This window comes from Primulina huaijiensis, chromosome 18 (assembly GCF_012295235.1).
Source record: "Primulina huaijiensis isolate GDHJ02 chromosome 18, ASM1229523v2, whole genome shotgun sequence".
Lineage (NCBI taxonomy): Eukaryota > Viridiplantae > Streptophyta > Magnoliopsida > Lamiales > Gesneriaceae > Primulina > Primulina huaijiensis.
The window spans coordinates 17,564,689-17,584,685 of NC_133323.1; the positions used below are offsets into that span (position 1 = coordinate 17,564,689).

The 19,997-nt window shown below is 34.9% G+C and overlaps 2 protein-coding genes across 3 annotated transcripts; both read left to right on the top strand.

Annotated features, from left to right (window-relative positions):
• The first annotated feature begins 1,291 nt into the window (after positions 1–1,291).
• Positions 1,292–9,567, top strand: LOC140965104 (uncharacterized). Of its 2 annotated transcripts, none has more exons than XM_073425160.1 (9): positions 1,292–1,538; positions 2,500–2,674; positions 2,766–2,815; positions 4,059–4,128; positions 4,222–4,327; positions 8,172–8,238; positions 8,335–8,410; positions 8,769–9,067; positions 9,148–9,567. In XM_073425160.1, exons 2-9 carry the CDS (start codon positions 2,515–2,517, stop codon positions 9,229–9,231), a joined length of 912 nt encoding a protein of 303 aa, XP_073281261.1. In that variant the 5' UTR covers positions 1,292–1,538; positions 2,500–2,514; the 3' UTR covers positions 9,232–9,567. The 2 variants fall into 2 exon arrangements, with proteins under 2 accessions (XP_073281261.1, XP_073281262.1); XM_073425161.1 differs by having other exon boundaries at positions 1,300–1,473.
• Positions 9,568–11,329: 1,762 nt separating this feature from the next.
• LOC140964088 (putative glutamine amidotransferase GAT1_2.1) lies at positions 11,330–13,393 on the top strand. The gene is made up of 4 exons (XM_073423613.1): positions 11,330–11,520; positions 11,912–12,639; positions 12,735–12,944; positions 13,039–13,393. Exons 1-4 carry the CDS (start codon positions 11,433–11,435, stop codon positions 13,294–13,296), a joined length of 1,284 nt encoding a protein of 427 aa, XP_073279714.1. The 5' UTR covers positions 11,330–11,432; the 3' UTR covers positions 13,297–13,393.
• The last annotated feature ends 6,604 nt before the right edge of the window (positions 13,394–19,997 follow it).

Below are 19,997 nucleotides of genomic sequence, written 5' to 3' on the forward strand. Positions count from 1 at the left end.
CAATTGGGGTATGTTCGTATAAGGACATGTTTAGCCCCGAATCACATTGAGATGTGAACCCACGACTAGTTGTATCATTGAACCATTGAGGGCCACACAAGTGCTAACTTTCTAGATCCCGTTGAGAAGTAAAATAGTTCAATGTGTTGAACGACTTATAAAGGAGTTTATATGCGTAAATAAAATAGAAGTATGACTTCTATAAGAAGATTATGAGGAATATAACTTTCAATTTGTGGAAATGTTCCTAAATTAAAAGTTGACCAAATAAATAATGTATTTGAAAATTGTGATTTTCATAAACATTATTATGGACTAAATTAAATTAATTCAAGTGTTCAATTAATTAAACACTAGTGGGCTTTGTAGAGTCCAAATAATAAAATTAATTCAAGTGTTGAATTAATTAAATAATATTGGGTCTTGTAGAGCCCAATTAGAAATAATTATTTAACTAGTGAGCTTGAGTAAATTCAAATAAAATTTAAATGATCTCAAATGTGTTTGAGATATTTAAATGAAAGTCTATGGGATTTGTAATCGTTATAAACTCAAATAGAAAAGCATGCAAGGGAGGTGAAGGGTTGAATGCAACTTTTTCATTAAACAATGCATGATATGCTCATGCACTTTATCACTTTTTCAAGCACCAAGAAAAGTCTTCTAACCCCTTTTTCTCTCCCCCTTTGCAGAAACTTTGCTTCAATATTCTCTTTCATTTTGCTTTTTCAAGTTGTTGATGAAAGCACAAACTTCTCAAAGAAAAATGCCTTAAATTTTCTAGTGCAAGTGTAAGGTGGGTTTAGCTTGTTGGTGGTGGGCTTGATTTTGATCAAGGAGTGCTCATTGGAGAAGCTTGTAGATTGTCATCCATTCAAGAGCTTAGTTGTTTGACAACTAAGTTGGAGCCAAAACATCAATCATTGTGATTGATATGTATATCTTCAAAACACTCTATGTTTGACATTTTGTGTTTTATTGTATTTGCTACACATCTTAGTGTTTAGGGTGCTCGGTTTTCTCCATTGAAAAATATTTTTAAAACTTCCGTTGCGTATCCGGACACCTTAATCGAATGGTGAAACTGATTAGATGCCAAAAATAAGTTTATATGATGGTTTGGGATAGGCTTGGGTCAAAGAACCTATGAAAAAATTGATATGAGTAAATTAAGGTTTGAGGGGTAAAATGATCATTTTACTTTCGGAATGTTTTTTTTAAAAGAAAATTTATATTTAAAAATTATTAAAGATTTTTTTTACAAAATTAAATTAAATCTCATTCAAATATATTGTCGGACCTAGCCCTGGTCTTCACCTTCTGCAAGTTATTTTCTCTCTTCCTCCTCTTCGCTGTGTCCACTGTACATTGCGGCGGCGCCCGGTGAGCCTCTTGTTCTCTCTCACTCCGATCAACCCAATCAATCTACGATTCGGCGCCGTGAACGTGAAGTACCTGGGTAGACGATACGCAGTACATTCATTCTCGGGTTTCGCTTGAGTCGACTCTGGCTCTTTCTCACTCGATCACTTTCTCTGGTTTCGCGCTCTCTCTTGCTTTGTTATGCTTTTATTAAGTTTATTGAGTGATTTTATGTTCTCTTAATGGGTTTTTCTTCGATATCATGCGAACTTTGTTAATTTCGAGATGAAGAGAAAATGAATGATTGGCTGTGACTATGTTTTCCGTGTTCATTGATAGTTAATGTGCAATTTTTTTGAAAATATAAATGAAAGGAATGATTGATGAAAGAATTTGATGAGTTTGTAGTCAGTGGGCACAACTTTATGTTTTCGTTCTTGGTTTGAATTACTGAATTATTACTGATTGTCATGTTTATTATGGTGTTACGTTTATTCTCATGTAAATAATCATGTAAGCAATTTAGAATCCAGTGTATTAAGCAATCTAACGATGATCCTTATGATACAAACTATTACTCTGGGAGTGGAATAAAAGCGCAAGTTCATGATACTATATTATAAGAAGTAAAAACTCGAAAATATTGGGGAATAAGAAACTTAAATTTTATCCTAGAAAAGAAATAATTAGGTTTCAACAATTTTAAGCAATCAACTCTCATTGATCTTGAACAAGAAATTTTGATAAACCATTTTAGTTAAATTATTGGACGAGTGAATATGGGTTTTAGACCTTACTAAGAAATTTGACTCATCTTACAATCGAGGTGGCAAGATAAGATTTTTAACGAACGCATTCTAGAATTTTTAGGAAGTTGACTTTCACACTAGAAATTTTTTTTTCCCTAATATTCTTTCGCCTGTTCCGAAAGTTCTTGTCGCACGTTCTTAATAAAGAATCTGCCACGATAATGATGAATATCTGATACAGTAATTCAATAAAGGAGTAAGATTTGATTTTATTGAATGTAATTGCAACTTTCAAGTTCTAACTTTTGCTTTATCTATTAGAAGTGGCTTCATTATAATGAGTGAAGGAAATCATGTTTTAGTTGTTATATTGCAATTTTTGTGCCAGGAAAACTGCTTAGAAATGACTACAACAAATGGGCTACATGATTTGTCATCGGCAATGGAGCTTGATGCTTTTAGGCGCCTATTTCCTCTACGTTTCCATGAGCGCCACCTTCTCGAGTCTATAAGATATGATGGCCGGTCTCTTGAAAGAGCTAGAGACACGACAGTTGTGCTTGGTTAGTGAATCAATGGTTCTTTTTGTTTTATTTTGTTGCCTCCCTTTGTCAAAAAGTCGAGCCATGCTCAAGTCAAACCTTCAAAATCTAGGAGCTGCTGCCTCTGCCGATGGATCAGCTATGGCGAAGATAGGTTGCACTGTGAGTTTTTCTTTTAATGTATTGTTGATTTGTCTCTCATAGATAATTTGCGTCGTGATGCAATGTTTCATATAAAAAAAACTTTGTGTCGTGATGCAGGATAATTGAGCTGAGCATTTAATTTTTGATTGATTTCTTAAGTTTTGATGGTCAAATAAAAGGAATTAGGAGTTAAAGACTTTAATCCTGGTTTTGAATGCTATAACAATTGAAAAAACTTTCAAGTAAAAGAAATGAGATACATTAAGTTACATGTTTGTTGAAATTGCAAAAAACAATTCTAATACAGTACCATTTTTTTGTGAAATTTTGGAGTAATTGGGTATACAGCAAAATTGAAAGCCTAGGAGTATACGTGGCTTCTGAAGAATGGAACTTCCCAAAAGAATTCTGTAATCTTGAAATCAAGTTGATCACATATTCCATTCCAAGTGAAGTTTTTTACGAAACGATTTGGAAAAGCTTCGAATAAATGTTAAGAACAATCAGTGTTCTAAAACTCGTGCTAGTCGGCCGCCTAGGCTCTTCCTAGCTGCTAGGTTTCGCCCAACTGCACCGAAACGGTGCTAGGCAGCAAGGGCGCATAGGAGGGTCTAGGCTGTCCTTGATGTTTAGAGTTTTTTTGGAAATTTTTTTTTTGAGCTTTTAATTTTTTAAAGCCCAATTAAACAAGAACATGACATAAAAAATAATTATAGGTTTCTGCTTTTAATTTTTTGTGATTGAAAGCCCAATTAAAACCACGATTTGTTGTCTTATGCTTGCTCTAACAGACCACTCTCATCTTCTTTGTCTGCTTATTTCTCAACACAAAGTAATTTTTTTCTTTATGTTGATTTTTTCTGCATTGCCTATGCTTATTATACTACCTGCCTTAAGTAGAAGAAGCAGGAGGAATGAACTAGTTGTCAATTAGATTTTAACAAAGTTTAGGTTGAAATTTATTCTAAGAACCATTACAAGTCTCTTGATACCGTGAAATCTGTTTAGCGGCTCTTAGCGCTGGTCTGGCGCCCGATTACCACCTGGAGAATTTTTGAACCTTGAGAATAATATCTAAATCATAGATCTACTGTTTTGGGTCAACCTAATGATAATCTTGTGTTCTCCAAGCTCATTTACTTTATTTCCTTTTTAGATCAATATCATTATGGTCTCAAATAACATGACGTGTGGACTTCTGTTTTGTCACAATCTTTTGTATCCCTTGTACTATCTAATTTAAGTTTCTTATCATTCACAGACCATGTTGGCTGCCATTAAGTTGGAGGTCATGACACCGAGCATGAATTCACCAGACGAGGGATGCATAGGTTGAAATTTGTTTGCGCTGTCGATAAAAATTTTCTCCCCATTGTGTTTCTTTAGATGCAGTTTATCAATAATTTATTTCTTTTTTTCTTCAGCAATTGATTATCATATGCCCCCAATTTGTTCTCCTCTGGTTCGTCCTGGCAGGCCCGCAGAGTTAGCTCCAGTAATATCAAAGCAATTATCTGACAACATTTTGAGGCAAGATATATGTGACACTCTTGGCTCCGATGGCTTCAGGAAGATATTGTAACTTTAATTTATAATACATCTCACATTGAATATATACTGCATCAATACATCAAAATGACGAAAGCCTCTTCCGATAAGACGTTAGCGAACTAAATAAAAGCAAGATACATCTTCAGTATTTTTTCTTCCTGAATTCTTATTGTTAAAGGGACTCCGGAGAGTAGCGAATCCCCTCTGCTAGAAGTTTAATGTGGGTTCTTTGAAATTTGAAGGGAAAAGGCAACAAGCAAAACGATTGGCTCCTCTACCTTGGCCAGCATTTTTTCCCCTGATAAATCTTAGTTTTTCTTATATTCTATAAAGATGCTATTGGTCAGCGGTTCTGAAGGTTGAGTTTGTTACATGTCCAATTAAGAATACTATAGTTGGAAATTCCATTGGTTAGGGAAAGACCACATGATTCACTTAGTTTGTGTCTGGATTGCTCTCTCCTATCGTTTGGAGGCAGTTTCCTCGTAACACATCTTCATCAACCAATGTCATCATATTTCTGATCATCGCCGACCACATCTCTTCGTCGGCTTTTTTCACCACTTCCTCGTTTCTTTTTCCACTGAAATCCCTTTCACTTTCACGCCAGTTGAAGAGCGAACCTTAGCCCTGGGACCAAATACTCATTTTTGTTAAAATAAACTTCACTTTCAAACCAAATGAAGCACAAACTTTAGCCCTGCGACCCACCCAGCTTCAGTTGAGAGTGTCTTAGTCTTGTGAACCTAAATATGCGAGACTAAATTCACGAACNAAGAATACTATAGTTGGAAATTCCATTGGTTAGGGAAAGACCACATAATTCACTTAGTTTGTGTCTGGATTGCTCTTTCCTATCGTTTGGAGGCAGCTTCCTCGTAACACATCTTCATCAACCAATGTCATCATATTTCTGATCATCGCCGACCACATCTCTTCGTCGGCTTTTTTCACCACTTCCTCGTTTCTTTTTCCGCTGAAATCCCTTTCACTTTCACGCCAGTTGAAAGGTGAACCTTAGCCCTGAGACCAGATACTCATTTTTTAAAATACACTTCACTTTCAAACCAAATGAAGCACGAACTTTAGCCCTGCGACCCACCCAGCTTGAGAGAGTCTTAGTCTTGTGAACCTAAATATGTGAGACTAAATTCACGAATCATAAAGTGTCTAGCCCTGCGAATCCAACATGTCGAACCTAACCCTGTGAATCAAGGTCTATAACGAACCCAGACATGAACAGGCGGGAGTTCTGAGACCATTGTTTGGAGGTGGACAAGTTAAGATTCTTAAAAGACTCTGTCCAAAAGTGGCTGCTGAATTTTAAAGAGGGACTATCAATTCAGTGCAAAAGGGTGAGGCGGAAGTGGCACAATGTTCTAACAACGGGGCGGAAAGTAGGAAGAAGGTGAAGAAGTTTGAGATTGTTTATAGCAGAAGGAATCAAACAAAAAAAGAGGATGGGTTAATCTACAAGATGATGGAATTTTAAAGGAGGATATTTGGAGGTCGGAAGAAGAGAGGCTAGATGGTGGGGACTATGGATGACGGAAGATCAAGTAATTGAGGAAGTGATTGGAGGTGAATCCTAGATGGGGTGTGGTTCTAGTGATTTGGAGTCATTTTTCAGCAAGTTCGGACGTGTCGACACCATCTTCTTTGAGGTCGGAGGACGTATGGGGCTTGTTTGCGTCATCTCCGGGCAAGGTATGTACTTCCACTAAATCTTCCCACTTTGATCATTCTTCTTTTTCCTTCATTCCGTTGTCGGTCTCGTCGGGGGTGAGTTGGGAAGTGGGGGTTTTGGGGAGGGGTCGAAGCCATTATTTGGTGAAAATTCGGGTTTGTCGGGGAATAAATTAATAGGGCCTGAGCTGAGGAGAAGCAGGTTAGGGAGGATGAGGGGTTGGAGTCGTGGATGGAAGATTCAGTTGGAGAAAAAGATTGCCTTTTTAAACCGGGAGTAGAGAAGGTGGACTTCTTGCATGGAAAAGGATGCGGGATGAGTATGAGCGAAGCAAGTGTCTTAAAAAAAATGGTAAGTGGAAGCAATATTGAGAAAAAATGTTGTCAAACGGGTTGTACAGTGATTGAATGAAGATTTGTTCTTGGAATATTAATGGCGGAGGGTCAGCTACACGAAGGGGACTCATTCGAGCCGTTTTACGCAAGCAGAGGCTAGACCTAGTTGATCTCCAAGAAATTAAAAGAGGTGGTGGACAGAAGATTTATTGCTAGTGTATGGAAATCACGGTTTGTTGAATGAGTTACCTTACCTGCAATCGGTCGGTCAGGGGGGATATTGGTTATGTGGGATCCAAGAGTGGTTTCGGTGAAGGATAGTTTGATTGGGGAATTTTCGGTATCAGTTTGCATTGAGAATGATAGTAATAACAACTAGTGGTTTACGGCCGTATACGGCTCATTCAAACCACGAGCGAGACAAAATTTTTGGGATGAATTGGCCGGATTGAGAGTTGTGGGGAGAAAGATGGTGTTTACGGGAGATTTTAATGTTGTGAGATAGCTAAACAAAAAAATGAACGGTATGACACAAACAACAAGTATGTTTTGTTTTGTTTTGACTCATTGATACAGGAATTGGAGCTGTGTGATCCACTGTTATTGAATGGAAAAATCACTAGGTCAAATTTGGGGGCCTTACCCATTTGTTGCAGATTAGACATATTCTTATTCATGGGAGGATGGGTGGAAATATACTCATTTTATAGACAAAGATTTCTACCATGAATTTCTTATGGATACAGAAAAGTCTAAATGGGGGGCATCTTTTTTTAGATTTGAGAATGTGTGGCAGAAGCACAAGATTTCAAACCATCATTTTTGTCGTGGTGGAATAGTGCAGAATTTCAAGGATGGGAGGGGTACAAATTTATGAGAAAACTCAAAGCTATTAAATGTGATATTCGAAGATGGAATGAGGAGGTTTTCATGGTGGTGGAGGTGAGGGAGGCTGAAATGAGAGAAAATTAGAAGGTTGGATGAGTTGGAAAGTGAGGGGCGAGGATCTGAGGAGATAGCAACCGAAAGGAAGGAAGCAAAATGGGTGTTAGAAGAAATGGCGTATCGAAGAAATCAGATGAACAATCAAAAAGCGAAGGTCAATGGGTTATGGAAGGGGATCACAATACAAAGTTCTTTCATTCTCTGTTGAATCAACGGAAATGTAAGGCTAATATCAATAAATTGGAAAGGGACGACGGGTGGGGTCGGTTACCGTTGATGAGGATCAAATAAAAGCAATCATAGTTAAATTTTTCGAGGAGTTGTACAATAAAACAGAGACGAGAAGATGGGGTATTGAAGGAGTAGAGTGGTGCCCAATTGATAGTGATTTCAATCTAGAACTTGACTACTTGAGGAAACATTCTTAGAAGATGAGGTCGAGAAGGATTTATTGAGAGATTGAGCTCTTGTGTACTATTGATAAGACTAGGATCTTGTCTAGTATTTTGTCGTGAGTTGATTTCTAGTCCGCTTATTGTAATTAAAAGCTATTAAGTATTTAATAAAATATCGTTTCTTAATCTAAAAAAAATCCGTTGGTTAGAGATGTATAATTTTATGCTCTCCGTATTAGAATTGACTGTTGCAATATTTTACTTGAGAATAATTCATGTGCAGAGAGAACTTGGCAAATCTCTTAGTGGAATACTTTACTTTTGTTCTTTCTGTATGGTTAAAAGAATGGATGATATTCATTTTGCCTGATTGTTCGGAACCACAATAAATTTTACGACGTCATATTCACCCGTACGCAAAATAACTATCTGAGTTCACTTAATACTTGCAATTGATGCAGTTCTGGCATGTTTGATTTGAAAGAATTATGTTTGGTCAAAGGTAAAGCTGCTTGGATGGCCTACCTGGTAATGTATTTCAATATTGCACATTCTGTCACACCCAAGCGGGAAAGTATCTTTTAGTTTACTCTTATTTCACCCTACAGAGAACGCCTTTTGCAGGATGTATACTGCTTGGATGCAGATGGTGCTCTCTTTGATGCTGCTCTACTTTCTGCAGTGGCGGCTCTCTCGCATTGTGTGTCTGCGATGGCTCCATTATTTTTCTAGTCGCTATAGTGTCTATATCAATATGATGTTTTCTTAGTTTCGCTTCGCTAAATGCCTGGACATTTCTCTCTTTCAAATATTGTGTAATACCACTAGACAAGGCTCCTTTTTTTACTCTGTCAACTTTATATCTTTGCCTGATTCTCGTCTCCCCAGACAAGTTTTTCGACTGGATCAATTTTTATGAATAGATCGAATGAAATTGTACACGATAAACCTGAGTCATTGTCTGCAACCTCTATTTTTACATTACATCTGAATATTTACTTTGCTCTGATGCCGACCATCATACAACTTGATGAGACAACACCCTCAATTCTTTGCAGTGCAAATTCCGGCAGTGGCTCTCAATGATAATGGGAGAGTAGTTGTTGTCTCGGAGGAAAATGTTGGATCAAGGAGTGAGAAAGAGCCTATCAACAAAGAGAAGCGAAAGCTGCACCTGAGTACTTCAATATTTTCATTGACCTGCATAATTCACAAGAACTACATTCTGGCCGACCCGTCATCTGAGGAAGAGTCCGTTATGGAAACATATCTAACCGTGGTACTGGATTCATCATTTCATCTTGTGTCTCTTAATAAACCAGGTGGACCAGGGCTCGCTTATGAATCAGCCATCCAAGTACATTTCACCTTTGTTAACTTTTTCCCCCTATTCTTTTTTATTTTTTGCGGGGAACACTTAATATTGCTTACCTACAGGATTGCATAAGATTAACAAGACAAAGAGTGAAAGAACTGCAAGAGATCTTGAATGAAGCAGTTTCTGATATGGAAGTGGACTAAGAAAGAAACCATTGATGGTCAATCAACTGGTAGCCGTTATTGCTCTCCTTGGGTTGTCTTGGATGATTCTGTACTAACTCCCGGTTCTAGTCTTCATCATTGGACCCCATGCATGTGGGGATCTTGTATTTTTTAAATCATTCAACGGCTATGACATTAGGTGGGCATACCATTTCCTGGTTGTCTCTGTCATTTCAAATAGTTAGCTGCACGCATTTTAGATTTGACTTTCCAAAAAATTAAATTTTAGGAGAAAGCAATTAAAATGTATTGTGGTTATGAAATACCAAGTTTACAAGACAAATTACTATTTGGACAAGATTAAGAGTTCGTTCTGTTCCTATTATTGATATCAGAATCAAATATTTGTTCGGTTCTCGATAATGTCAAGAAGAAATATAGGATAGTTGAAAATCAATAAATTTTCCAGTTGGGAAATCAATTAAAGTGCGATGATTTGGTTGTATGATTTAAAAGATTGAAAGTGACATAGTTTTTGTTAGTTATAATTTTTTTGTAAAACGATAATCGTTTGATCTTACATATTATTTGATTATTCATAAGAACATTTAGATTTAATTCATAATTTGTGTACAATATTTGAAAAATCTCGGAAAAAATTGTGGATTGTATTCAATCTAGGGAAAAAAAAGTGGAGTTTTAGTTTAATATTCAGTTCGGTTGGCAAGATTAGCATGTACCTTCGGACAAAGTTCCAGACTCCTAAGAATAGTCAAATTCATCATTGTTATTCCTAGTTTTTCTAAAACATAAAATATTCTCAAATTAAAGACTCGAGTTTTTAATAATATTATTTTATTTTTTCAGTTCAGAGGTATTAAATGATTACACTCTTGACTTCAATTGAATATGGATGGATACAAGGATTGAAATTATAGCAATACACGTATTTGATAATGCCATCTTCATTTAATTATCATCACATATAAATCACACTACAATTTGTCCACCATTAATTAAAATTTGTGATATCCGGATGATGTTGTCCATAATCAAGCTAAGTATAAAAATATAAGAATTTCAAAAATAAATAAAATTATCCAAAGTTATCATAATGCATGAAGACCAAAAACTTTGTTTGGATACGTTCATCCAAATCAGCACACACAAAGTTTGACTACAAAAACTCTTGTGATACCGTCTAATGGGTGAATTTTGTGATATGGATCTCCGACCCGCTCCAACTAATGAAAAAATATTATTTTTTTTTTATGTAAAAAGTATTATTTTTCATATTAGGTATATTAAATCATGTAGATTCTTCTCATAAATATATATTTGTGAGTCTGTAACATAATATTAACTCAAGTTTGACTTCCCAACCAGCCACAGATGATCCTAACAAGAATTTCCTCCTGCATAATATACGCGGCGGCCAGACTTTGCTTGCAATATCTTCGAAGCCCACCTTCAACATTAGAATGAAATATTTTTANCTCACAGATTAAGATCCGTGAGACGGTCTCACGTGAGACCCACTCTATATATATATAGATCATAAGTTTGTTGGGATCTCTATGAGACAGTTTTATTAATCTTTATTAATGAGATAAGTCAATCCGGTCCATGGTTATAATGAAAAGTAATACCGTTGACATAAAAGTAAATTTTATTTCATGAGTCGGATCAGGTTGGAGATTTGTCTCACAAAATTGATTCGTAAAATGATCTCATATGATCTGTTTGTGAAGTTTGTATAAGCCAACTTACATGACCAATTTTATTTTGTTCCCTCCCTTTTTAAAATTTACTTATGTTTTTTTTTATAAAAAAATAAATTTTTAGATTTTGGATCCTCAATATTTCGTACTGATATAACCTGATTCATTTATTAGAAAAGCATATCTTTTCTTATTGAGTAAGATAATACGTGGTTTTCCATGTTCCTATCATAAGAATATAAGACTATAATTAATTATCAATTAGTAGTAGTAATTAAAATTTATTTACCTAACAACTTACATACCAACAATTAAATAAATGCAAAATTCTTTGAAGAACACTATATATTATGTTTAAGATAATATTGTATACTATAAAAAAATTGTCTGAACTACTCTTTATAAATATAGGTGGCTTTAAGATGAGCTGCTGCACAAAATTTGGATCAAAGTTTGACCTCTTCAAAGTTCTTGTTACTTCTTTATTTCTACTCCTTGAAAAAAGTTTGTTTATCAATAATGGCTCCAGATCTTTCAGTGATCCTCCCTAGGGTTCTTATCGTTTCTCGACGAACGGTTCGCAAGAATAAATTCGTAGATTTTGTTGGTAAGTACTTCATTTTGTTTCGTGTCATATTTATTTCCTTGCAATTATGAGTATATATAAATTTCCTACAACTATTTAACTACAAGTTATAATAAAAATAAAATTCTTAGACGTTTTGTTGCTTTTCAGAATGCTTTTTTCATACAAGAAGACGAAAGTTTTACATGAATTTTTTTGTATCTTCACGTATATGTGATGGTGACGTGACTTAGAGTCGGAAACTATTTTTGAGGGAAATTATAGTAATTTTTAAAAATTTATGTAGGCCAAAATAATACTTCGAAATTGTTCTACATTATGAAATTTCTTGTATAATCTGAGATTTTTTTTTTTTTTAATCACAGTATAATTTAGTATTGAATGAAGAATATTATTGTGTGTTGATAATCAGGTGAATACCATTTAGATCTGATAGTGAGTTACGGGGCAGCACCGGTGATCGTGCCGCGAGTTAATGGAGTTCACATGCTGCTAGACAGCTTCGAACCAATCCACGGTGTACTCCTCTGTGAAGGAGAAGACATCGATCCCTCCCACTACGATGCTGAATTAACGGGTTTCTCCCACGAGGAACTCGAGGAAATCAAGCAACTACACGCGAGCGACACGGCCATTGATCGCGAGAAGGATTCAATCGAGCTAAGACTGGCAAAGCTCTGCCTAGAAAGAAACATACCCTACTTAGGCATATGCCGAGGGTCGCAGGTTCTAAACGTGGCATGTGGAGGCACCCTTTATCAAGATATAGAAAGAGAGCTCTCGAAAAAGGGAGAAAAAGATCGGGTTGTTCACATGAACTACGAAGATTATGACGGTCACAGACACGTAGTGAAAGTTGTGGAGAACACGCCGTTGCATAGATGGTTTAAGGATTCGTTAGACGTCGAGAAAATGGAGGTATCGGTTAATAGCTATCATCATCAGGGGGTGAAGAGATTGGCTCAAAGATTTGTGCCAATGGCCTTTTCACCAGATGGTTTAATTGAAGGTTTTTATGATCCTGATACATATAACCCTCAGGAGGGGAAGTTCATCATGGGCCTTCAGTTTCATCCCGAGCGGATGCGAAATCAAGAAACCGAAGCTTTTGATTATCCTGGATGTGCTGCTGCATACCAAGTAGAATTTTCTAACTTTTTTTTTTTTTTATCACACATGGTTCTAATTTTAGAGGATATTTCATTAATTTTCATCAAGAAAACTCTGTTTTCTAGGAGTTTGTTAGAGCTGTGGTGGCTTATCAGAAGAAACTTAGCGACTCGACTAATGTGGCAAATGACATGAAATTTGATCAAGAAATCGAGAAGAAAAGGAAGAAGATCGTTCGTAGTTTCTCGATTGCGAGAAACATGTATTCCGCAGGAAATGGGAAGATTGATTCAAATCAAGATTCTGAACTTGAAGAAGGAGCTCAGTTTCTTGAGGTCTATCTATCTACTATCCATCTATCAATGAACATATGACATTTCATCACTATATATGTCTAGATTTTAAACATTGAAAATGTGTTGATATTAGGCTAACACTGCATTGAGTCTGCAGCAAGAAAACAGACTCATGCAGATGGGGGCAACAGTGAGGAACTCGAGAGTTTACATAAACAGATTGAAGATGAGCGACCAAAGGGAGAAGAACACGAGGGCCATGATAGCGAAAATGTCGATCGAACAACTATCGGACATGGCCTCGTTTTACCGTAGGATGGGGCAGGTGTGCTCAGAACTATTGGAGTGTAAAGTTAAAGAAATGATGATACAAGAAGTGTCTCAGCTGTGATTTGTATATAGCTAGTTTCTGTTGATGTTTTCTCTGTGGTTTTATGTCTGCAAAAGTCAGAAGTAAATTCCACATTAAGGGGCTTATTTTAGCAGTATTTTTTTTGTTTTTTCAATTTAAATAAATTTAAAAAATGTTGATTGTAATGTAGATGACAAGACACGTGATTATAAAATCAAAGTAACTTTGAGTTCCACTTCAATGCCAACTACATCCTCAGGTTCATGAAGCTGTCACAAGTAGGAAACTCGTGATTATCCAATAACGATAGAAGTGGAATAAAATCCGAAATATGATATTTTACTCCGACGCTTTAGTAAAAAATTGTAAGATTATAGAAAGTTGCGAAGATTTGAATATACGAGTTAAAGACGAAAAATTAACTTTGATTTATCTACAAGATTTTCATAGTTCTGCAAGGGTTCTTACTTTTCACTTGGTATTCTACCTTGCCCTGCACCCCAAATTGGATGTGACTGGCAGGGACTTATGAAGATTCACCTTGATCTATACAGATATGCTTATGGTTAGGATAACTTACATATTCAAGCTTTCGTGCGATTTGGACCTTTGGTCATGGACCTGGGAGCTCAGGAGCTCTAACACGACTATTCGAGAATCGTAGGACGTGACAAGAAAAATTGGTTCACAAGATGACTAATACGACACCTCTATATTTCGATTAGGGGCGTAAATGAATTGAACCAACTTGAATAATATTCGATTTGTATTTCCAATTATCGAGTTCAAGTCGCACTCGAATACATTCAAACCTTTTTAGCAAGCCAAACTCGAGCCTAACATTTTGTTAGAGTAAGTGTCTAGCGAGCCAACTTGTGGCTTGGACTTTATTACCTCTTATGTAAAAATTTTTATTTTAATAATATTTTATAGTTTTATCCAATTACAACATTTACTTTATTTGTATACTCATACAAGCTGTATAGATAAAGTCCTTGAATATATTATAGGTATTATTAGGTCAATCTCGCAATGTAAGATAATGAAACTCATTAAAAAGTGTATTGTATATTCTAAACAGGTTCCTAGTTGAACCAGCCGCCTAAAATAAGGATAAAGGTCGCTTGAGCTTGAAACTAGTATCTGTTATGTAAGCGACATGCTTCATTGATAAGGACATAGAGATGTCTTTTAATACAGATGAATAATCATTTGATGATGCACTAAACAACCCTCTTTAAGACTGTTTAATTGGTTATCATTTATCGAGTGGAATAGTCCACTGTTACGGTTGAACACTATTAATCCTTTGCCCAGGACAATGTACAGGCTCAAGGTACTAGCATGCACTTTGATCCGTTTACCGACTCCATTCAGGCTCAGCACATGACAAGGTTGGGTGTATTTTTGAAATACATATGAACCAATGCATTGTAGTCGGTGATTCATCGTTTGGCTACGAGTGAAGATATATTATGTGATCTGACGAATTAATAGTGTAAGAAATCTCTGGCCAGAGTAAGACATGTGTATTTTGGAAAGGTGTTTCCTCAGTTAAACATATCATGACACTATTATTACTCAAAGATATATTACATCATTATCGAATTCATTTGCAACTCTCGATATACCAATAGTTACATATTCGATCGGGGTATATGAGTTGAAGGGACTGTACTATATGTTGGATCTCGATCTTCTCGTGCCCAAACACAGCGAAAGTTTTAAAATTTTTATTTTATTTTGACAATCAAAATATATTTGTTTTGGGCACTCGTATGGTTTTATGATTGAACATTCATATGGTGTTGAAATTTTATACATTTGGTGAAATATTCACATGGCTCCAACTATTCCAGGGTTAGTAGAGATAGCTCTTGATGAATTCCCTACGAACTTTATTCAGATCTCCTTTCTTCAACCTCCTAATCAGGTCCACGACCAGATTACTTGTTCCTCTTCCAACTAACACTAGAAAGTATAGAAGGTTTTTTCGTTGGAGAAGAAATTGAGAGGTGGCTCAAGACCTTGAATCTTATTCAAGGTGGCCGAAAATTGAGAGAGGTTTTGGAGGATGATTTTCGAAAAATATCAAGTGGTGGAGGTTAGGGATTTTCAAAAATTATGAATGAATTGTGTTTAACACTAAGCCTAATACCCATATATATAAGCTTATGACTCATTAATTAAATTAAATACTTAATGAGCTTAATCAATTAATTATTCTAGTCTAATTAGTTTAATTAATTAATTAATCTTTTAAAATCTAATTAAGAACCTTAATAATATGTATGCTGGTTTTGTACTCATACAAGCCCATTATACATATACTCATTACATTTAATTTAAATCTCTTATAAATTCAACATTTGAATTTAATATTTAAATTATAAATTCAACTTCTTGAATTTATCACATCCAAAATTTACTATTTAATAAACTCAACTTTTGAGTTTAATAAATTAAATTCTCAAATTTCATAAATCGAACTCCTTGAATTTATTCTTTCCAAATTTATAAATTCATAAATTCAACTTCTTGAATTTACTATCTCATAAATTCAACTCATTGAATTTATTTTCTCAAAATTTAATTATCATAAATTCAACTCCATGAATTTACCATATCATAATATAAATTTAACTACTTGAATTTATTCTCTCAATGTTTTATATAAATTCAACTCTTTGAATTTATTATCTCAACGGGAACAAAATAATCCAGTACTTGTGTGACCTTCAATGGTTCAAGAATACAGCTAGCCGTGGGTTCACAACTCCTTGTGATTCAGGACATAATTCTTTATTCGGGCTTACCCTTATTAATTTGCCCCATTCTATGTATCAACAATTGATTATGAGAATGTCAGAAATAATATTTCTGATTAAACCCATCGAATCATGGTAAGAGCGTCTAGTAGCATCGCCCCATGATTCCCTAGGTATCACTGATAGTGCCTGCAAGAACCAGTCGATTATGATTAACGTACATAACGGTCCTTTCATCTCATATATCCCGATCGAATCTGCAACCATTGGTTCATCGAGGGTTGCATAATAATTCGATAACTATGTGATACATATAAATAGTGGCATCACATGTACTACTGGAGAAGTCTTTCTCCAACGTACATCTAATACTCTGGCCAGAGATTCTACGCACTATTATTTTATCAGATCACGTAGGATATCCACACATGTAGGTGAGCGGTGAATCCCCGACTACAATGCATTGGCTCCTATATGTGTCGCAACTGTACCCAATCTCGCCACCTGATGACTCTCCATGAGCCGGTAAACGAGTCAAAGCACAGTCCTAGCATATAGAGCCTCAGTGTTATCCCGTGTCGTAAGGACTAATGGTGTACAATCATAACCACGGACTTATCCTCTCGAAGAATGATAACCACTTGTAAAGTTCGAAGGAGGGTTGTTCGGTATAATCATCATATGACTACCCATTTGCATATTTGGGCATCTCTATGCCCTTACCAATTAAGAAACGAGGTACACAACATCACAGATGTTAGTCACGAGCTCAAGCGACCTTTATCAATATTTTAGGCGGCTGAATCGACTATGAATGAATTTAGATCATATAATGTTTACAAATGAGTTTCAACATCGAATTACGATTCATTTGTATTAAAGTACACTCAAGGTCTTTATCTATGTTGTTCACATGGCTATATAGATAAAGAAACAACAAACCGTAAAATAATGAATTATATTAAAATAAAGATTGTTTATTACAACTGAGTCAATAAAATCCCTAGCCTAAAGTTGGCTTGCAGGGCATCTACTCTAACACTGTACGTTAACCATAACTTAAGATTCTCGCATGCACTATCAATGATACATAAAGGATCATGGTGTGATGCTACTAGATGTTCTTACCATGATCAGATGAGTGCGATCAGACTTGAGTTCTGATATTCTCAATCAAAAGGTTGATAAAAAGAATGAGACTAATTAGGATAAGGCCGAATAAGATTAAATGTTATTTTGAATCACATGCGCATCTATCGACATCATTAACTCGCTTGCAATATTTGAATTCGTCCATTGTAAATGCAGGATTACGAGAATGTTTATGGTCAACCAAGAAGCACGGTAAACAAAATGCAACATTTTTCGAAGGAAAGTACTCTGTAAATTTTTTAAACCAGTGACTTTGGAATCGTCGATTTTGACTTCGAAATTTGGTCGGTGGATACTCATTCTTAATCGGTTGATATGGCCCCATCTAGATATAAGCTCGTCTAATTTCATCCATTTGATTAACGGGATATTTCCATATCAAAATACGTGATGTCGGATCAGGTTCAAGAGAACTCACATCAACATCAATTCTTGGAGATTTGTTAAGTTGTTGATCACTAGGATTCGAGGCATCAATATTGGATGGAGAATGCTCCTGACTTGCCGATGTCTGCGTTTTTTGTTTAAAAAAAAAATCCGATGGTTTCTCTTTTCTTCATTCTTGAGTTTTTTTTCTCCTTAATGCCGTCTACACCATAAAATATCACTATAGTTTAACTTATTATGGCTAACTGAATCAAATCAACATTACCTACACTAAATAATTGTTACTTTAATCCAATAAACCTCGAACAATTATAATTATTCCAAAACAATTCTCGAAGTTAAAATTTGACAATCCTAAGACATAATACATTTAAATATAAAATTTTTATAGCCTTATAAGTTCGAAAATCCCATTCACATAATTTTGAATTTTTCGTACAAAATTCCATAAATTCACATTTATATTTTCTATAGCACCTAAACATCCAAATAATAATTAATCAATAATAAAAATCGACAATCTCCAATATAAAATCTGAAAATTTGAAATAATGGACAAATAAATTTCGAAAAATTATCAATACATCCAATCGGCTCAAATATAATACCTACAATCAACAATTTAGCATATATCAGTGACCGGAATTCAAAATATAGCCAAATTCAAAGCACTAGAATTTGAAATTACCTTTAAAATTTGAAATATAACTTAGAACAACAAGAACGAGCTGTAGTAAATCTAACACTAAGATTTCCTCACGGTTTCTGGTGAAAACGGTGACCGATGGGCGACGGCCAATTTCAAGACGACAAAAAACTTCGAAAATTTGATATTAAAAGAAAGCTTATGTCGTGAGTTTTCCAAATCTACAATCAATTTTGAAAACCGACGACGGACAATGAAGTTACGGTCATTTCAAGTAACGAAAATTGTGATGGATTGAGAGAGAAGAATGGAGCTGGATCACGCAAGTGAATAGGAGAGAGAAAACTGATTGGGGCTAGTAAACAAAATTTTAAAATAAAGTATACCTATTATTATTTTTTAAAAAACTAGGTGGGGCTGGAGCCCAACCCAACCCAAGTGTAACTTCGCCCCCGTGAACAACATTGTACCGATATGTATAAATGGATGACGATGATGCCGTCAGACTAATGGAATGTTAGCCATTCATCGTTGGGGGTACTAACGAGTGAAGTTCAAGTTTTCATCTTTGTATAATTCAAACTCCAAACGACCACGAGCAATATTAGTCAATTAATGCAACTTTCTTAACATGTCCAATCGAACATAATTTCAAAATTACAAGATTTAGCCGATCCAAAAACCCAATACTACCCGAGATAATTTATTTTTTCAAAATACAAAATAATAATATCAATGAAATTTATAAAAATTATATTTTTTAGACTAAAATCTTAATTTTACTGAGCTATGTCTTTCATTTTCTACTCGGGCTACCAAAGCTAATACAAAAATTGAACTTTTCTTGCAAAAATTCAATTTTTTTATTTGCAAGTTTAAATTAAAATCTCAATATAAAGAAATTTAAAATAAAATTCCCTGTGCCAGTCTACAGTGCTGGTAAAGCAAAGGTGAATTCACCTTTGTTTATGGCTAATGCAGACAATCCAACCTTTTTCTGTCAAAAGTTATAAAATCCCATGTTCTCTTAAGCTGAGCACAAAAATAAGTAAAATTTCAACACAAAATTTTTCAACCTTCTTGTTGAGTTGCACAATGTTAATTACTTTTTTGGTCGTCGTTAAAAACAAATGAAAGAGAACCTGAAATTGTTTTCACTTCCAAATAATAGGGATCAAAACATTCTTGATCTCAAAAAATAGATAAATATATGTAATTATATGAGGAAGAAAAGTACCATGCTTTGAGGTTAGTCTATGTACACTGAGAGTTTTTTTTCCCCTATTCTGATACCATTATATCATGCAAGTTCGTCACATTTTTATGAGAGTTGACATATATGTTAATGATCCAATTATTAATATTTGATCACATCATATTATATAAATACTTTAATAAAACATAAAATAATATGATATTTTGGAGTAAATTGACCCTGGGTCCCCACACAGCCTTTTCTCTTATCTTTTAAAGATAAAATAATGTTGATATCAAAATTATCTAAAATACAACTCGTTGTTCAAACTTAATGGAAGAGTAACTAAAAGGTTTTTTAAACAATAATGATCAAAACGGCGGTTTTGATCTAAAATAATATGGATATAAAATATATAAAAATGGATGATCTTTTTGCGATAATAATCGTGAAGTTCAGTTCGTAAATAACTAATACACTAAACAATACATAAATATATCAGAAACAATATATTACATCAATAACAAGCCAATAAATATTTAAAATAATTACGTAAATAATAATGTCTAGTTGTTTTAGAAACGAAAATACA

Bases quoted from the DNA above. Each gene is read 5' to 3' on its own strand.
- LOC140965104 (XM_073425160.1), top strand. From the start codon at position 2,515: ATGACTACAACAAATGGGCTACATGATTTGTCATCGGCAATGGAGCTT. The intron at 4,328-8,171 runs GCAAGATATATG...CAATTGATGCAG, and splicing joins TTATCTGACAACATTTTGAG to TTCTGGCATGTTTGATTTGA. The intron at 9,068-9,147 runs GTACATTTCACC...GCTTACCTACAG, and splicing joins CTTATGAATCAGCCATCCAA to GATTGCATAAGATTAACAAG.
- LOC140964088 (XM_073423613.1), top strand. From the start codon at position 11,433: ATGGCTCCAGATCTTTCAGTGATCCTCCCTAGGGTTCTTATCGTTTCT. The intron at 11,521-11,911 runs GTAAGTACTTCA...GTTGATAATCAG, and splicing joins TAAATTCGTAGATTTTGTTG to GTGAATACCATTTAGATCTG. The intron at 12,640-12,734 runs GTAGAATTTTCT...TCTGTTTTCTAG, and splicing joins GATGTGCTGCTGCATACCAA to GAGTTTGTTAGAGCTGTGGT.